This window comes from Mus pahari, chromosome 2 (genome assembly GCF_900095145.1).
Source record: "Mus pahari chromosome 2, PAHARI_EIJ_v1.1, whole genome shotgun sequence".
NCBI classification, from domain to species: Eukaryota; Metazoa; Chordata; class Mammalia; order Rodentia; family Muridae; genus Mus; species Mus pahari.
Window position 1 is genome coordinate 57338549 of NC_034591.1, and position 15546 is coordinate 57354094.

A 15546-nucleotide genomic window follows, 5' to 3' on the forward strand; every position below is an offset into this window, starting at 1 on the left:
TCTGTTGATGTCCCAGGGCTGTGCAGAACTGTCCCTGTCCCTCACTGGTTTCTGCACTCTGGAGATCGGGCCCCACACCTCACCTGGCAGCACAGGTGAGCTGGCCACACCCTCACCTGGGCAGCATGGGAGAGCTGGTCTTTTCTACCCTGAACCTTGCTTAGCAACACAGTAAAGCTGGCCCTGATAGCGTGGGCACTGGTGAGCCAAACCCAAGGGCATGAGATGGGGAGATAGGGCCCAGTCCTTCAAAGTCTGCAGCACTCGGGAGAACCAGCCCAGCACCTTGCTGGGGCAGTACTAGAGAGCTGGCCCTGGTGGCATGGGTTCGGGAGGGATGATGAACTGCTGATCCAAAAGCTACAGGATCTCCATGACGCAGCAACAACAGAATATTCCAGAGGAGTCCCAGTATGGATCCAGTATTGATAGTATAGAAGCCAGAGAGGCATTGTACCTGCCCAGTGAGTCACTGCAATGAACATTTGCTAGTAAAGCTGTTTGGGCAAAAGAGATTACTGTTGGACACATGACACCGCAGCTTTCGTGGTGAGATGTCTTATTTTATTTTGGGGAATAGGTTTCAAGGGCAGATATGGAGAGACAGGGAGATGGATGATTGGGGTACATGATGTAATAAAATTCACAAAAAATAAAAAGCTTTTTAAAAAAATGAACTGGAATTTTTTTCTACCGCCTTCTCCACAAACAGCTTGTGATATGTGTTGTAGAAAAGCAGAGTTGAGGTCTGCATGGAGCCACGGTTGCGGGTCTCTGTTCCGCAGGATGGGGTTCGTGAAAGTTGTCAAGAATAAGGCCTACTTTAAAAGGTACCAAGTGAGATTCCGGAGGCAGCGAGAGGGTAAAACTGACTACTATGCTCGGAAACGATTGGTGATCCAGGACAAGAATAAATACAGCACACCCAAATACAGGATGATCGTTCGTGTAACTAACAGAGACATCTGCCAGATTGCATATGCCCGTATAGAAGGGGATATGATCATCTGTGCAGCATATGCACATGAACTTCCAAAGTACGGTGTGAAAGTTGGCCTGACAAATTATGCTGCTGACTATTGCACTGGCCTGCTGCTGGCCCGCAGGCTTCTGAATGGGTTTGGCATGGACAAGATCTATGAAGGCCAAGTGGAGGTGAATGGAGGTGAATACAATGTGGAAAGCATTGACGGTCAGCCTGGTGCCTTCACTTGCTATCTGGATGCAAGTCTTGCCCGAACTACAACTGGCAATAAAAGTTTTTGGGGCCCTGAAGGGAGCTGTGGATGTAGGCTTGTCTATCCCTCATAGTACCAAACGATTCCCTGGTTATGACTCTGAAAGCAAGGAGTTCAATGCAGAGGTACATCGGAAGCACATCATGGGTCAGAATGTGGCCGACTACATGCGCTACCTAATGGAGGAAGATGAAGATGCGTACAAGAAACAGTTCTCTCAGTACATCAAAAACAACGTAACTCCAGACATGATGGAGGAGATGTATAAGAAAGCTCATGCTGCTATCCGAGAGAATCCAGTCTATGAGAAGAAACCCAAGAGAGACGTGAAGAAGAAGAGGTGGAATCGTCCCAAAATGTCTCTTGCCCAGAAGAAAGACTGGGTTGCTCAAAAGAAGGCAAGCTTCCTCAGAGCTCAGGAAAGGACTGCTGAAAGCTAAAGCAGTTTTCTATGAAGATTTTTTCATAAAGACAATAAACATATTGATCAAGCAAACTCTGCAGCCAGTCCCACAACACTCAGAAAAAAATCCACTCCCAGGCATCTAGCACACCCAGGATCCACGAGCTTGGTCACACCAGGATCTCAGGGTCCCAGAGGCAGCTTGACTCCCAGGAGCTCAGAGACACCTGAACTCTGGGGAGTTCTGACACAACCAGGATCAAAGGAAGAACAGGCTCCAGTCAGCACTAGAGATAACCAGGCAGGAGTCAAGCATAAGAACATAAGCAACAGAAACCAAGGTTACTTGGCATCATCAGAACCCAATTCTCCCACCATAGCAAGTTCTGGATACCCCAACACACCGGAAAAGCAAGATTCAGATTTAAAATCACTTCTCATGATGATGATAGAGGACTTTAAGAAGGACATAAATAACTCCCTTAAATACAGGAGAACACAGGTAAACAGCTAGAAGCCCTTAAAGAGGAAACACAAAAATCCCTTAAAGAGTTACAGGAAAAGACAACCAAATACGTGAAGGAAATGAACAAAATGAACCAAGATCTAAAAAATGGAAATAAAAACAAGAAACCACAGAGGAGGAGGAGGAGGAGGAGGAGGAGGAGGAAGGGAAGAGGAGGAGGAAGGGAAGAGGAGGAGGAGAAAGAAAAGAGAAAAGAAAAGAAAGGAAAAGAAAAGCAGCCTACAGAACTCCAAATAGACTGGACCAGAAAAAAAATTCCTCCCATCACATTAAAACACCAAATGCACTAAACAAAGAATATTAAAAGCAGTAAGTGAAAAGATCAAGTAACATATAAAGGCAGATCTATCAGAATTACACTAGACTTCTCACCAGAGACTCTGAAAACTAGAAGATCCTGGGCAAATGTCATACAGACCCTAAGAACACAAATGCCAGCCCAGGCTACTATACACAACAAAACTCTCAAATTACCATAGACAGAGAAAACAAGATATTCCAATGACAAAACCAAATTTACACAATAACTTTCCATAAATCCAGCCCTGTAAAGGATAATAGATGGAAAATGCCAACACAAGAAGTGAAACTACACCCTAGAAAAAGCAAGAAAGTAAGTAAGCTTTCAACCAACCCAAAAGAAGATAGCTACACAAACATAATTCCACCTCTAACAACAAAATAACAGGAATTAACAATCACTTTTCCTTAATATCTCTTAACACCAATGGACTCAGTTCCCCAATAAAAAGACAGACTAACAGACTGAATTTGTAAACGACCCAGCATTTTGCTGCATACAGGAATTGCATCTCAGTGACAAAGTCAGACACTACCTCAGAGTCAAAGGTTAGAAAACAATTTTCCAAGCAAATGGTCCCAAGNAACAAGCTGGAGTAGCAATTCTAATATTGAATAAAATCGACTCTCAACCAAAAGTTATCAAAAAAAGATAAGGAAGGGCATTTCGTACTGGTCAAAGGAAAAATCGACCAAGATGAATTCTAAATTCTGAACATCTATGCTCCAAAATGCAAGGGCACCCACATTCATAAAAGAAACTTTACCTAAGGTCAAAGCACACATCGCACCCACACAATAATAGTGGGAGACTTCAACAACCCACTCTCAGCAATGAACAGATCATGGAAACAGAAACTGAACAGAGACACAGTGAAACTAACAAGTTATGAACCAAATGAATCTAACAGGTATATTTCATACAAAAGCAAAAGAATATACCTTCTCAGCACCTTTGATACCTTCTCTAAAACTTACCATATAATTGATCACAAGATAGGCCTCAACATATACAAGAAGATTGAAATAATCCCATGCACCCTATCAGAATACCACAGACTAAATACCAACAAAAACAATGAAAACCACAAATACACATGGAAGCTGAACAACGCTCTACTCAATGACAACTTGGTCAAGGAAGAAATAAAGAAAGTAAAGGCTTTTTGGAATTTAATGAAAATGAAGACACATCATGCCAAAACTTATGGGACACAATGAAAGCAGTGGTAAGAGGAAAACTCAGCTCTAAGTGCCTCCAAAAAGAAACTGGAGAGAGCTTACACTAGCAACTTAAGAGCACACCTGAAAGCTCTAGAACAAAAAGAAACAAATACACCCAAGAGTAGAAAGCAGGAAATAATCAAACTCAGGGCTGAAGTCAACCAAGTAGACAAGAAGAACTGTACAAAGAACAAAACCAGGAGCTGGGTCTTTGAGAAAATCAGCAAGATGGATAAACCCTTCGCCAGACTAACCAGAAGGCACAGAGACAGTATCCAAATTAATAAAATCAGAAATAAAATGGGAGACATAACTGAAGTACATCGCTCTTGGCTCTCTCGTTTCTCTTGCTTTCTCCCCCTTCCTCCTTCCCTCTCTCCACGTGGCCATGGCCACCCTCTACTTCTCTACTGTTCTCCCTCTCTGCATTTCTACAATAAACACCTTGAAGCCATAAAATATATATGTATATATAAATTATATATATACATATATATAAATATTCTGTTTGCTGAGTATTAACAGTTGAAAATAATAAAATCATGTCCTACAAACATCATGGGAATATTATTGATAATTTTTTCACTGTGCTTGAAATTAGCATTTTCTTAATGTCTAACCTCAAAGAGTTTTTGCTATTTTGAAATTTTTAAAATATACTTACTGATAAAATTATTTCTCTCCTAGAAACACAGGGTTTCTCTGTGTAGCCCTGGCTGTCACTTTGTAGACCAGGCTGGCCTCAAACTCAGAAATCCACCTGCCTCTGCCTCCCAAGTGCTGGGATTAAAGGTGTGCGCCACCAAGCCAGGCTGATAATCTTTTTTGAGTGAACTGATTGTTAGATAATGTACACAGATATATAATGGGTTTTAAATACCCTCTCACTATGTTGGGTGGTATCATATAAGGGCTTTTGAATATATTTCTTAATGATTCATTTTTAATATTTTATGTTCTTTTACTATGCTCAATTTCAAAAGAATATTTTGTATGTTTTGAAACAATTTAGTATTCAACATTAGATGCAGGACCCTCAGTTATGAATAGTATTAAATATTCATTAATGATATTTTTAGGGTATGAAAGGATATGAATATAAAAGTTGAACAAATGTTTTTATGTATTTGATTCTCAAAATAATATCATTAATATGTTTGATGTATAAAATGCATTTAAATAATAAAATTTAAGAACAAAAAGAATAGGTAAGGTAATAGCTTAATATATTTATATATGACACCGTGCTGCAGTAGTCTGTATAATACCTGTCAATTAGAGATAAAATAAATTTAAAATTGAAAAAAACAAATTTTTAATTTTTTAGGCTTGTAAGAAAGCCCATGTGTATACCTTTCAGAGACTATAATATAGTATTTCAAATTCATGTGTTATTGGTTTGGTTTTTTGAGATGGGGGTCTCTGTCGCATATAGCCCTGGCTGTCCTAGAACTCTATGTGGACTAGGCTGGCTTTGAACACAGAGTTATCTATCTGCTTCTCTCTGGTTAATTCTGGGATTAAAGGCCACCAAGCTGGGCTGATCTATGCATTTCAAATTCAGGATTCAACTAGTCATAAATTGGGGGGGGGGGAGGAAGTGATCATTTTTAATCTCATTACTTGGAAGGCAGAGACAAATGGATCTCTGAATTTCGGGCCAGCCTGATCTACAGAGTCTGTACAGCCAGAGCTACACAGAGAAACGCTGTCTCGAAAAACCAAAAAGAAAAAAATATGTTTATACTAAATATACATAAACATCTTTGTTATTATTTTATACGTGCATTGCTATAATGACCTGGAGATGTCAGAAGTATAAGGAAGGATATACATCCTGCGCCATTGTGTATAAGATTAGGTGTTTGGTTTCCACCAGGTGCCTTGGACCCAGTCCTTTAAACTGCTAATGTGTTAATAACTGTACCTTTATTATAAGAAACTAACTTTAAGGCATTCATAGAATGGATCAAATAGGAATTGTTCGCTCCCTCTTTGACCAGAGGTTATCCTCTTGTATGCAGTTTGCTAACACAGCACTTCATTGTGGATGTAGCTGCAATCTTTTCCCACTGTTAAGGAGGGCAGGGGATCCTCAGCCAGCCTGAACAGCAAAAGACAAAATCTAAATGTAGCCGCTTTGGATGTTTTCTTTCCACAGCATGTCTTTCCTAATAGAACTTGAATAACCAACACCCCCCCCCCATATATCACTTTCTCCGCAAATAGTATGTAAGTTAAGCATGTTATAGGATAGCTGTCATGGGAAGCAGTGATTCCCTCCTATGATTTAAAAAATAAGGAGTAATGGCGTAAGGAGAAAAGTAACTTTATTCCCAGCTTCTTGCTAGCTATGTACAGAATAAAGTGGTTCTTTTGTAAACTACCAAGACCATAATTTAAATTCAATGATAATCAGTCTAATTTCTTGCCTTAGCTACAGAATCTCTGTCCTTCAGCCACAGACCATATGGGCCAATGCCAAGTATATCCTCCACCCTCACCTTCTGGCCCCATTCAATCTCAGGGTTTGTTGGTTGGTGTGAGGGGTAAATGGTTTGGTGGTAGGCTTTTGATGTTTGTAGACAGGATCTCATGTAGCCCAGGCTGGCCTCAAACTTACTTTACAGCTGAGGAGGACATTGAACTCCTGATCATCCTGCCCCCTCAACCTGTATATGCTGGGCTTTCAGGCATGAACTACAATGTAGCTAAGGTTATCCTATAAGAGGCTTTCATACGTTGTTTCCTAAAGAAGAGCCCCACTGCATTCTCAGTGTGTGCCTTCGTTACCTTAATATATACTTGCTTTCTTAATTACCACGTGCAGAAATAAACCCATTTTAAAAAAATAATAACTCAGTGAAGATCAAATATACTTTTCTCCATATAGTATTGCAGGTCCTCATTTAATTTGCTATGGAAAAGAAAAAAGAAATTAGTTGGTAAGGCTTTGTTCTTAACTTACAGAGAATTAGATACATCACTTACAATGCTGGCTTTATAATTTAAAGTTGGTGCAATACAGATAGCTAAAGAAGTTCATACTATAATCATTCTGGTTTTGGTTTTTGGTTCTTTTCAAGCATCGTCTTTTTTCTGTGTAGTCTTGGCTGTGCTGGATCTCTCTTGTGTAGACCAGGCTGGCCTTGAACTCACATCACCTGCCCCTGCCTCCTGAATGCTGGGATCAAAGCTGTGCACTTCCGTGCCTGGCACTATAAACACGTTCTTTAATGACTGAGTTTTTAAGTGACTCAGCACTAAGCTATTGACCAAGTTGGTTTATTCAGTCAAATTACTGTTTTCTTGTTTTTAAAAAGATGTGCTTGTCCATGTGAATATGATCACAACAGTGAGCTATGTATGTATCTATATGTGTACCTTTAAATTTCCCTAAAGATACCACCTTGCAATGGCCAGGGTGTGTTTGTGAGTATGTATTGAACCAACATGTTAAAGGTTCATAATGCCCCAGTGCCAAGTCTCTATCCTACCCCAGCAACAGAAGGCTTTATAGGTGGGGACGAATTGGAAACCTGTGAGGAGCATTAATAGGTCCATTAGGTTCTTCATTCTTATTTGTAAATTTGGTAGCTCACACCTAATAACCCTCACACTCGGAAGGCTGAGGCAGGAGGGTCACCACCAATGTATAAAATGGAAATTTTGAGAAAGGAATGGAAAATTAAAATTTGCCCAACTTGTCCTTAGTAATCCTTTGCATAACGGATGTGGTGACCCCTTATAAGAAAGGCAACGCCTGAGACATCATGTCTGACTGGTACTCAGTGATGGAATCAACTGCAGATTATTTCTGTTAGCACTGTGCTCTGAGGTCAAAAAGTCCCCTCTTTCTCACTGATAACCAGGTCTTGGCAGGCCTCTGTGTTCCACAATGAGAGCTGTGGTGGTCCCAAGTTCCCAGAGACTCGAGCATAGATCTATGTTAAGGAGGCTGTGCCCTCCCTACATCCACAGCCTCCAGAGAAATAAGGAGCCCAAACACAGAACCAAGCCAAAATTCATTTCATAGGCCAAATACTTCTGCCTTCATAATCTTTAATGTTAATTAGACCAATCACGAAAGGAAGAATGAGAAAGGAAAACTCAGTGGGGGGAAAGCCAGTCCTTTCCAGCAGAACTGACTAGTCTGGGGAGATGAAGTCATTAGGGGCCCTCTGGCCATATGACTAGTCCCTTCCCTAGGCAGTGCCATAGTGGTCTGGTAAGACATTTGCTTAGGCAGGCTTCATTTTAACTACATAGGCTTAATTCAGCTCTGAAACTCTTCTTCCAGATACAGTGGAACTGGAGGTCAGTTTACTTGTGGCATCTGGAAATCACAGCTCATATACCAGCCTGCTTCTAGATGAAGAAACCACTAGTACGTGGCGCTTGAAGTTAGGTTTTCCAAACCAGCTGGCCCAGGGAATCCACACGGAAATATCCACCACTCACTACCCTCACTACAGTTATTAGGGAAAGGAAGCTAGTCTGCTACACACAGACCATGTGATCCCAAAGGCTCTGCGATAGTGTTTTAACCCTGTCTATCCAACAGTGCCTTTTACATAAAAAGATAGGAAGAGAATTCTTAGTTAACTTCACTTTTATTGCTGTTAAAAACTACATGTAAGAAGGACTGAAGACTCATAATTTCTATCGGACCCTCTACTGAGAATTCTTTGCCTGATTTATAAAGACTGTCCACATCCCAAGCTTATCTCCGGCCAAAAGTGATGGCTAAGGAGCTAAGAGGTGGCTTAGATGAATTACTGTTCTGAGTTTTGTTCTCAGCTAGCACCCATATAGGGCACCTCATAAATGCCTGTAACTCCAGCTCTAGGGCATTTGCACTTGTTCACATACCCACACACAGACACATATGCATACACATGATTAAAAATAGTTTTTAGGTGACAAATGAAAGAAACTCCAAGAGCTTCCTGAGTCACTTACCTGCAAAGCACGTCCTTTGGTCTCAATAGGAAGAGTAAATGCAGAAATGGCACACACAACACAGACAGATGAGAAAAGACACAGGGCTCCCAAGAATGAGGCACTCATTAAAACCTGTAGTCAAAACAGAATGACTTGATTCATTATGCCCCAGTCACTTCACTGGCCTTTGATATCAAATGTTTGTTACCAATACCTATATAAATGGTCCTTATAGCCAGATGTGCTATTGAGCCTTTGGAACATTGGTTTGATTGGACCAAGCTGGACAGGCATCTTGAGTGACTGGCATTAGTACACACTGGACACCTTACACCTCTTTGCACCTACCTATCTGTCAGGTATTTGTAGAGCAGACTTCAATACCTGAGGACACAGGAAAGTTTCCTTGTTCTCCCAGCTGCTCGGCCTACTTAATTCCTAATCTCACTTTGTGGTATACTTTCTACAAAGCCTCCATTTCCTCCTTCCCTTCTGGCAGGGCAACAACTATTTTTTTTTTTCCCAGAAGAGGTAATCTCCAGAGTCTTTGAAAAAATTGCTACTGTGTCTTGTCTCTATCCATAGCGCTTTGTATGACTGTCAGAACATTTTTGTTTTGTTTTCTTTAAGACAGGGTTTCTCTGTGTAGCCCTGGCCGTCCTAGAACTCACTCTGCAGACCAGGTCGGCCTCTGTCTGCCTCTGCTTTCTAGATTCTGGGATTAAAGGTGCATGCCACCACACCCAGCTGTCTGACTGTTGAAACATTCTTTTTGATGTCTTCTTCCTCGTCTTTTTCCCCCCATATAAGAAAGGGTTTCTGTCAGTCTATATACAACTTTTGATTGGATCTTTTCACTTTGCTACTGGCTAACCAAAGACTTCATGAACTCATTTCTCCAGGAGAGTGCCTGGATAGTTGGCAGATAGTCAAGAACTTGATAGTTATCAGCTACTTGTAACAGGACAGTTGCCTACAGTGCAAAAGGAACAAGAAGACCTGCTAACATCAGACTCCCTACAATTTTGAAAGATCTGGAAATTACTGAGTCTAGTACAACCCTGTCAATTTAGAGATGAGATTGCTGGCTCATCACAATAACTATTGCCCCAAAGTCTTGAGTCTCTGGAAACCAAACCCTAGTGATACTACCAAACTCAGAGACCAAACTTCAGTATATAAGGTCTACTGTCTTCCAAACTGGCAAATAGCACCACACATATAAACAGAACCCTGCACATCAACCTCTAATTAATTGGAGTTGACCTAATATGATAGGTAATATTCATATGGGGGTGTGCTTTGAAGGGTTTGGGATTGGCAAGGTCTCATTATATAATTGTGATTAACCTCGAACCCCTAATTCCTCTCTACCTCCCAAATGCTAGGATGGTAGGCACAAGTCACCTAGCTCTCTGCTCTTTGATTTTCATCACCAAAATAAAATTTTCTGAAGCATGAGGCTGGAAAAACAGAAAAGGAAAAGAACCTAAAAGAGACTAGATAACCTGCATAGTGCATGGCGAGGTCCCCACACAACATGCCGAGAATCCAACACTCATTAAAGAATTCTCACCATCACTAGAATGGATTCTAAATTATCCTACCTTTTTTTTTTCTTTGCACCTATTTCAAGATCCTGAGTTGGGTAAGTCTTTAAAGAGTTGAGTTTAAATCATCTAGTTATTATACTGAGTACAGTCAGCATCATAAAAATAAATAAATGGAAGTTCAGTTAAAACTAATCTTTCCAGCATTCATTCCACATTGTCTAATACAAACGGAAAAAGAACTCTACTTCTAAAAGTTTCAGGAATTAAGGATCACCTAGCTTGTGGGATTTCCCAAGTTCACTCAGCACACAACACTAAGAACTAAAAAGCAGGTCTGTGTAGCTCTATAATAGAGCAGTTACTCAGTGTGAACAAGGACCAGGGTTCAATCCCCACACCAGGGAGGAGAAACACTAAAAGCTGAGCCTAGACTAGAGACAAAGATCTCTTTGTGACAAAGAGTCAGTCTACTAGACAGCAGTCATAGAGGTTAATATGCAAGATGAAAGAGCTCAAACATCAGCTAAAACTGACAGCAGAAATAATTCCCTCACGACTGGAGACCTTAATCTATCCCTTTCTTGTTTTAAGATTTTTTTTTTTTTATTTATGTGTATGTGTCTGCATATGCATGAATGAAGATGTCCATGAAGGCCAAAGAGCATGTCAGTCCCCTGGAGCTGGATTTGAGGCAGTTGTGAGCCACCTGATGTGGATAGTGGGTATTAAACTCTGGTGTTCTGGAAGAGCAGAAGGAGCTCTTAACTGCTGAGTCCGCTATGCATTTCTTAATAGAATGACTAGACAAAACAGAAGAATTGAACTTCATGACACAAACCAACAAGGTCTGATTACAGTCCATCCAATATCAACAGAAAGCCCTTTTCAAATGTTCATCAAATGCTGAGATAAACCATATCCTTGGACATAAATATCAGTAGGCTTGCAATAATTAAAATAAGTTTTCTAGCTAAAAAAGGCATCAAGTTATAAAGACAATAGCAAAATCTTCTAACATTTCTAAGCTATCAAAAACTCAGTCTAAACTGAATACAATGGAAATTTATTAAATGTATTAAATTTGTGAGACACAGCTAAAAGTAAAAAACAATATTTAGGCATAAATAAATATATATGAAGGGGCTAGGGGTATACTTAAGTAGACTGCAATCTGCTATACGCTAAGCAAATACTGGGTTCCACCCCTAACTAGCGCTATTTAAAGTGTGGTAGTATCCATGTGTAATCCTAGCACTAGGGGTCATCCTTCCTCATATGTATACATAGCAGCTTTGAGGTGAGCATGGGTTACATAAAATCCTGTGCCCATGACAGAGACAAAGTGTGGAGCAGAGACTGAAGGAATGACCATCCAGAGACTGCCCCATCTGGGGACCCATCCCATATACAATCACCAAACCCAGACACTTTTGTGGATGCCAACAAATGCTTTCTGACAGAAACCTGTTATAGCTGTCTCCTAAGCGGCTTCACCAGTGCCTTACAAATACAGGGGTGGATCCTCACAGCCTGCCATTGGACTGAGCGCAGAGTCTCTGATGAAAGAGCTTGAAAAAGGACCCAAGGAGCTGAAGGGGTCTGCAGCTCCATAGGAGGAACAATATGAACTAATCAGTACCCACCCCACCCCCAGAGCTCCCAGGGACTAAACCACCAACACATGGAGAGACCCATGGTTCCAGCTGCATATGTAGCAGAGGATGGCCTAGTCGGTCATCAATGGGAAGAGAGGCCCTTGGTCCTGTGAAGGCTTGATGCCCTAGTGTAGGGGAATGCCAGGGCCAGGAATCGGGAGTGGGTGGGTTGGTGGGGAGGATGAGGGGATAGAGGGTTTTGGAGGGGAAACCAGGAATGTAAATAAAATCTCTAATAAAAAAATAAAGCAAAAAAAAAAAAAAGTTAACTGAACATGTTAATGAGCATCATTCTTAGATGCTTTCTCCTTCAGTTCCTGCTTGAGTTCCTGCCTTGTCTACCTTCAATGATATACTGTGACCTGTAAATGCAAGCAGCAATCAACCATTTCTTCACACACACACACACACACACACACACACACACACACACACACAAATCCTGTGCCCAGAGTTGTTATCATAAAAAAGATTAGGAAAATGCATACTCGTACATTAATTAAATGAACTGAACATGAATGAGCGTTAGTTCTTAGATAAAGTCTTACATAATTCTCATCAAGGTAATTTGTAATTCTAATAGAAATAAAAATTCCCAGAAGGAACTTGCAATCAGTTTGGAAAGAAAATTGTTTTTAAAATGAATTTCAAAGAAAGTTTTCAGGGAGCCCTAGGGAGGTGATTAGCCTTAGGTACTAAACATGAGGTTTTAGGAAAAAAAAGCATTAAAGTAGTGAATTACAAAAGACCACTAGTGAATACCCGTGGAAATGTGTTTTTACTATAATAGGAACATTATTAAGTCAGGTGAGGAGAAGCTAACTGCCATTAATCCTTATACCTGCTAAGCAGGCTAGGGTTGAGCTACATTCCCAGCTTTTCTGTTGCCTTTAAGAGCTATATTCTTACCTCAAACCTTAAGCATAAAATAGAAATCAAAGCTTAGGAAGCAGGTGAGTGTAGCTGACCTTCTGGCACATGCCAGGACTACACAGACAGACCTTGTCTTTAAAAAAAAAAAAAAAAAAAAAAAAAGGCAAATGAATGTCCGATGAGAAGACATTTAAACATGACAAAAACACCATGGACTAAAAGTATTGGCTCATAAATTTTTAAAAATGTATAGGTCTAAAGGTTTCAATAGTAGACCAAAAGGCAGACTATAAAATTACCTGTGTGGTAGGGGCTGAAGTGATACAATGTGCACCCGTGTGCATATACTCTCAATACAGACATATACTCCAACGCACAATTTAAAATATAATAAAAACGAATCTCCCTTTTAAAAAACAACCTGTCACAACGATAAAATGGAGGTCTACTCTGACAAGATCAGTGTCCGTCCAGAAAGAGGAGATAGCATACACTCCATGATGGGAGATAGTCACAAGCCAGGAACAGAGCTCTGAACAAGACCTTCATCTTCATTCTTGTTCTCGAACCTTAAAGAATGTCTGCTCATTCCCACACTGCCCGTGGTCTTTTGTTTACAACAGTTGAAGAGGCAGCAACTGACACAAACTGTAGGAATTTGTGAAGTGTAATCAAAAACGCTGGAGTTAAGATTCTTTTAAGACAGTCCCATAGAAATTCAGAGAGAAATAGATGAATCTAGGGCTCAGAAGTGAGACCTGATGCAAAAATGAGAATTTAGAAGTCACGAATCTGAGCATGGTAGGGCAGCTAGAATCCTGGCACTTGGGGCATAGAAGCAGGAAGATCAGGATTTCACGCTCATCCTCTGCTACATAGAGTGTTTCAGGCCAATCTGCCTGGCTCCAAAAGGGTGGGGGAGGGGCAGGGGTCAAGATGACTCAGATAGTAAAGCCTGAGACCACCAAGCCTGAATTCAGTCCCTAGGATGATACCGCCAAGCCTGAATTCAGTCCCTAGGATGCTCATGATGGAAAGACTGACCTCCATATATACCATGACACATCCGTACACACAAACACAAATTTAAAGCTGGAGCGATGTCTCAGGGGTTAAGAGCACTGGTAGCTCTTCCAGAAGACCGGGGTTCAGTTTCCTGTACCCACATGGTGACTCACAGCTATCCATAACTTCAGTTCCAAGAGAGCCATGCTTCCTGGCCTCAAGACTGCATACAATGGTGTATAAAGATACAGGCAAAACACCCACAATATAAATTGTTCTCAAATTAACCAAAAAAAAACAAAAAAAACTCTTACAAGCAAACCCACAACTCTCCCCCCACCCAAAAGATCATGGACATATAGTTGGTAATTAAAACCGTAAGAGTGATGGTAGTTAAGTACGGAGCAATGAGGAAAGATAAGCGTGCAATATTAAGCAGTAAGAACAACACGTAAAGGAAGCAAAACCAAGGTCAGCCTCAAAGCCCCTGGTGTGAATGCACCAGGCCCATAGGAGGAAAAGCAAGGGAAGATGGAAGAAGTTCCCAGCAGGAAGTAAACTCCTTAACGTGGCCAGGAGCATAAGCCTTTGGATTTAGGGCCCTGCGCAGTGATAGAGGAGGAGTCAGTGAAGGAGGAGTAGAGGGAAGAAAGGCCTCGAGAGTTTACTGGGGATTCCGGAGGACTTAGTTTACAGCCTGTGACTGTGGAACCTGAAGCATGCTAAGAGGCTGACTGGGTGTATTCAGCATGGATGGTAGGTAGCAGGCACAAACAGATGTGTTTACAAAGTCAGGAGCCTCGTGAGCAACTGTTCAGAATGAGGTCTTCCTGCTGACTTCTCTAAAACAGTAAAAATACACAGTAGCTAGGGGTCGAAGAGATGACTTAGGATAAAGCACTTCTGATCCCCAGGACCTATGTTAATGCCCAGCAAGCCAGCCCACTGGCAGATTCAGCAAGAGAGCCTTGCTTCAGACAATAGAGAGTGGTCAACAACCCGTCTCTGCTTACACATTCACCACATGCTTGTGCGTCTGCTTACACATGTGCATATACAGACAAGGCAAAATGAAAGTTATAGAGTAAACAAATATTAAAGGTATAACAACACCCAGAGGCAGCTCCACTCCCAGGTGCTCCAATGCGCCCAGGATCAGAGGTGAGGAGGACACAACATCTGTCCCCAGCATCGGAAGTAACTGGAACCAGTGGGACCCAGGCATGCAGGAACTTCGCCAGACCAGTGGCAGGGGTTCCTTCTGGTCTGTCTGGGCCCGCGCCCTGAGCAGACCTTGGGCGCAAACTCTGCAGCCAGCCCCACAACAACCAAAGGCAGCTCCACTCCCAGGCGCTCTAACACACCCAGGAACAGAGGATCACAGGATCCTAGGAGCTTGGTCACACCAGGATCTCAAGGTCCCAAAGGCAGCTTGACTCCCAGGAGCTCTGGCACACCCAGGATATCTCAGGATCTCAGAATCACAGGATCCCAGAGACAGCTTGACTCAGAGGAGTTCTGACACAACCAGGATCACAGGAAGGACAGGCTCCAGTCAGACATAGCCAGGGCAGGTAACACTAGAGATAACCAGGCAGCAGGAGGCAAGTGTAAGAACATAAGCAATGGAAACCAAGGTTACTTGGCATCATCCTAACCCAATTCTCCCACCAGCAAGTCCTGGATACCTCAACACACAGAAAGAGCAAGATTCAGATCTAAAATCACTTCTCATGATGATAGAGGACTTTAAGAAGGACATAAATAACTCCCTTAAAGAAATACAGGAGAGAGCCGGGCGTGGTGGCACACGCCTTTAATCCCA

At 41.6% G+C, this 15546-nt stretch overlaps 1 protein-coding gene and 1 pseudogene across 1 annotated transcript in view; one reads left to right on the forward strand and one right to left on the reverse strand.

Moving 5' to 3' along the window:
- The first annotated feature begins 768 nt into the window (after positions 1-768).
- On the forward strand, positions 769-1734 carry LOC110317327 (annotated as a pseudogene).
- Positions 1735-8549: 6815 nt separating this feature from the next.
- Positions 8550-15546, reverse strand: part of Svopl (SVOP like) — a 54234-nt gene continuing 47237 nt past the window's right edge. Inside the window, exon 14 of the mRNA XM_029534917.1 lies at positions 8550-8767. Coding sequence (XP_029390777.1) covers positions 8594-8767 — 174 coding nt within the window. The 3' untranslated portion in view covers positions 8550-8593. The remainder of the gene's footprint in view (positions 8768-15546) is intronic.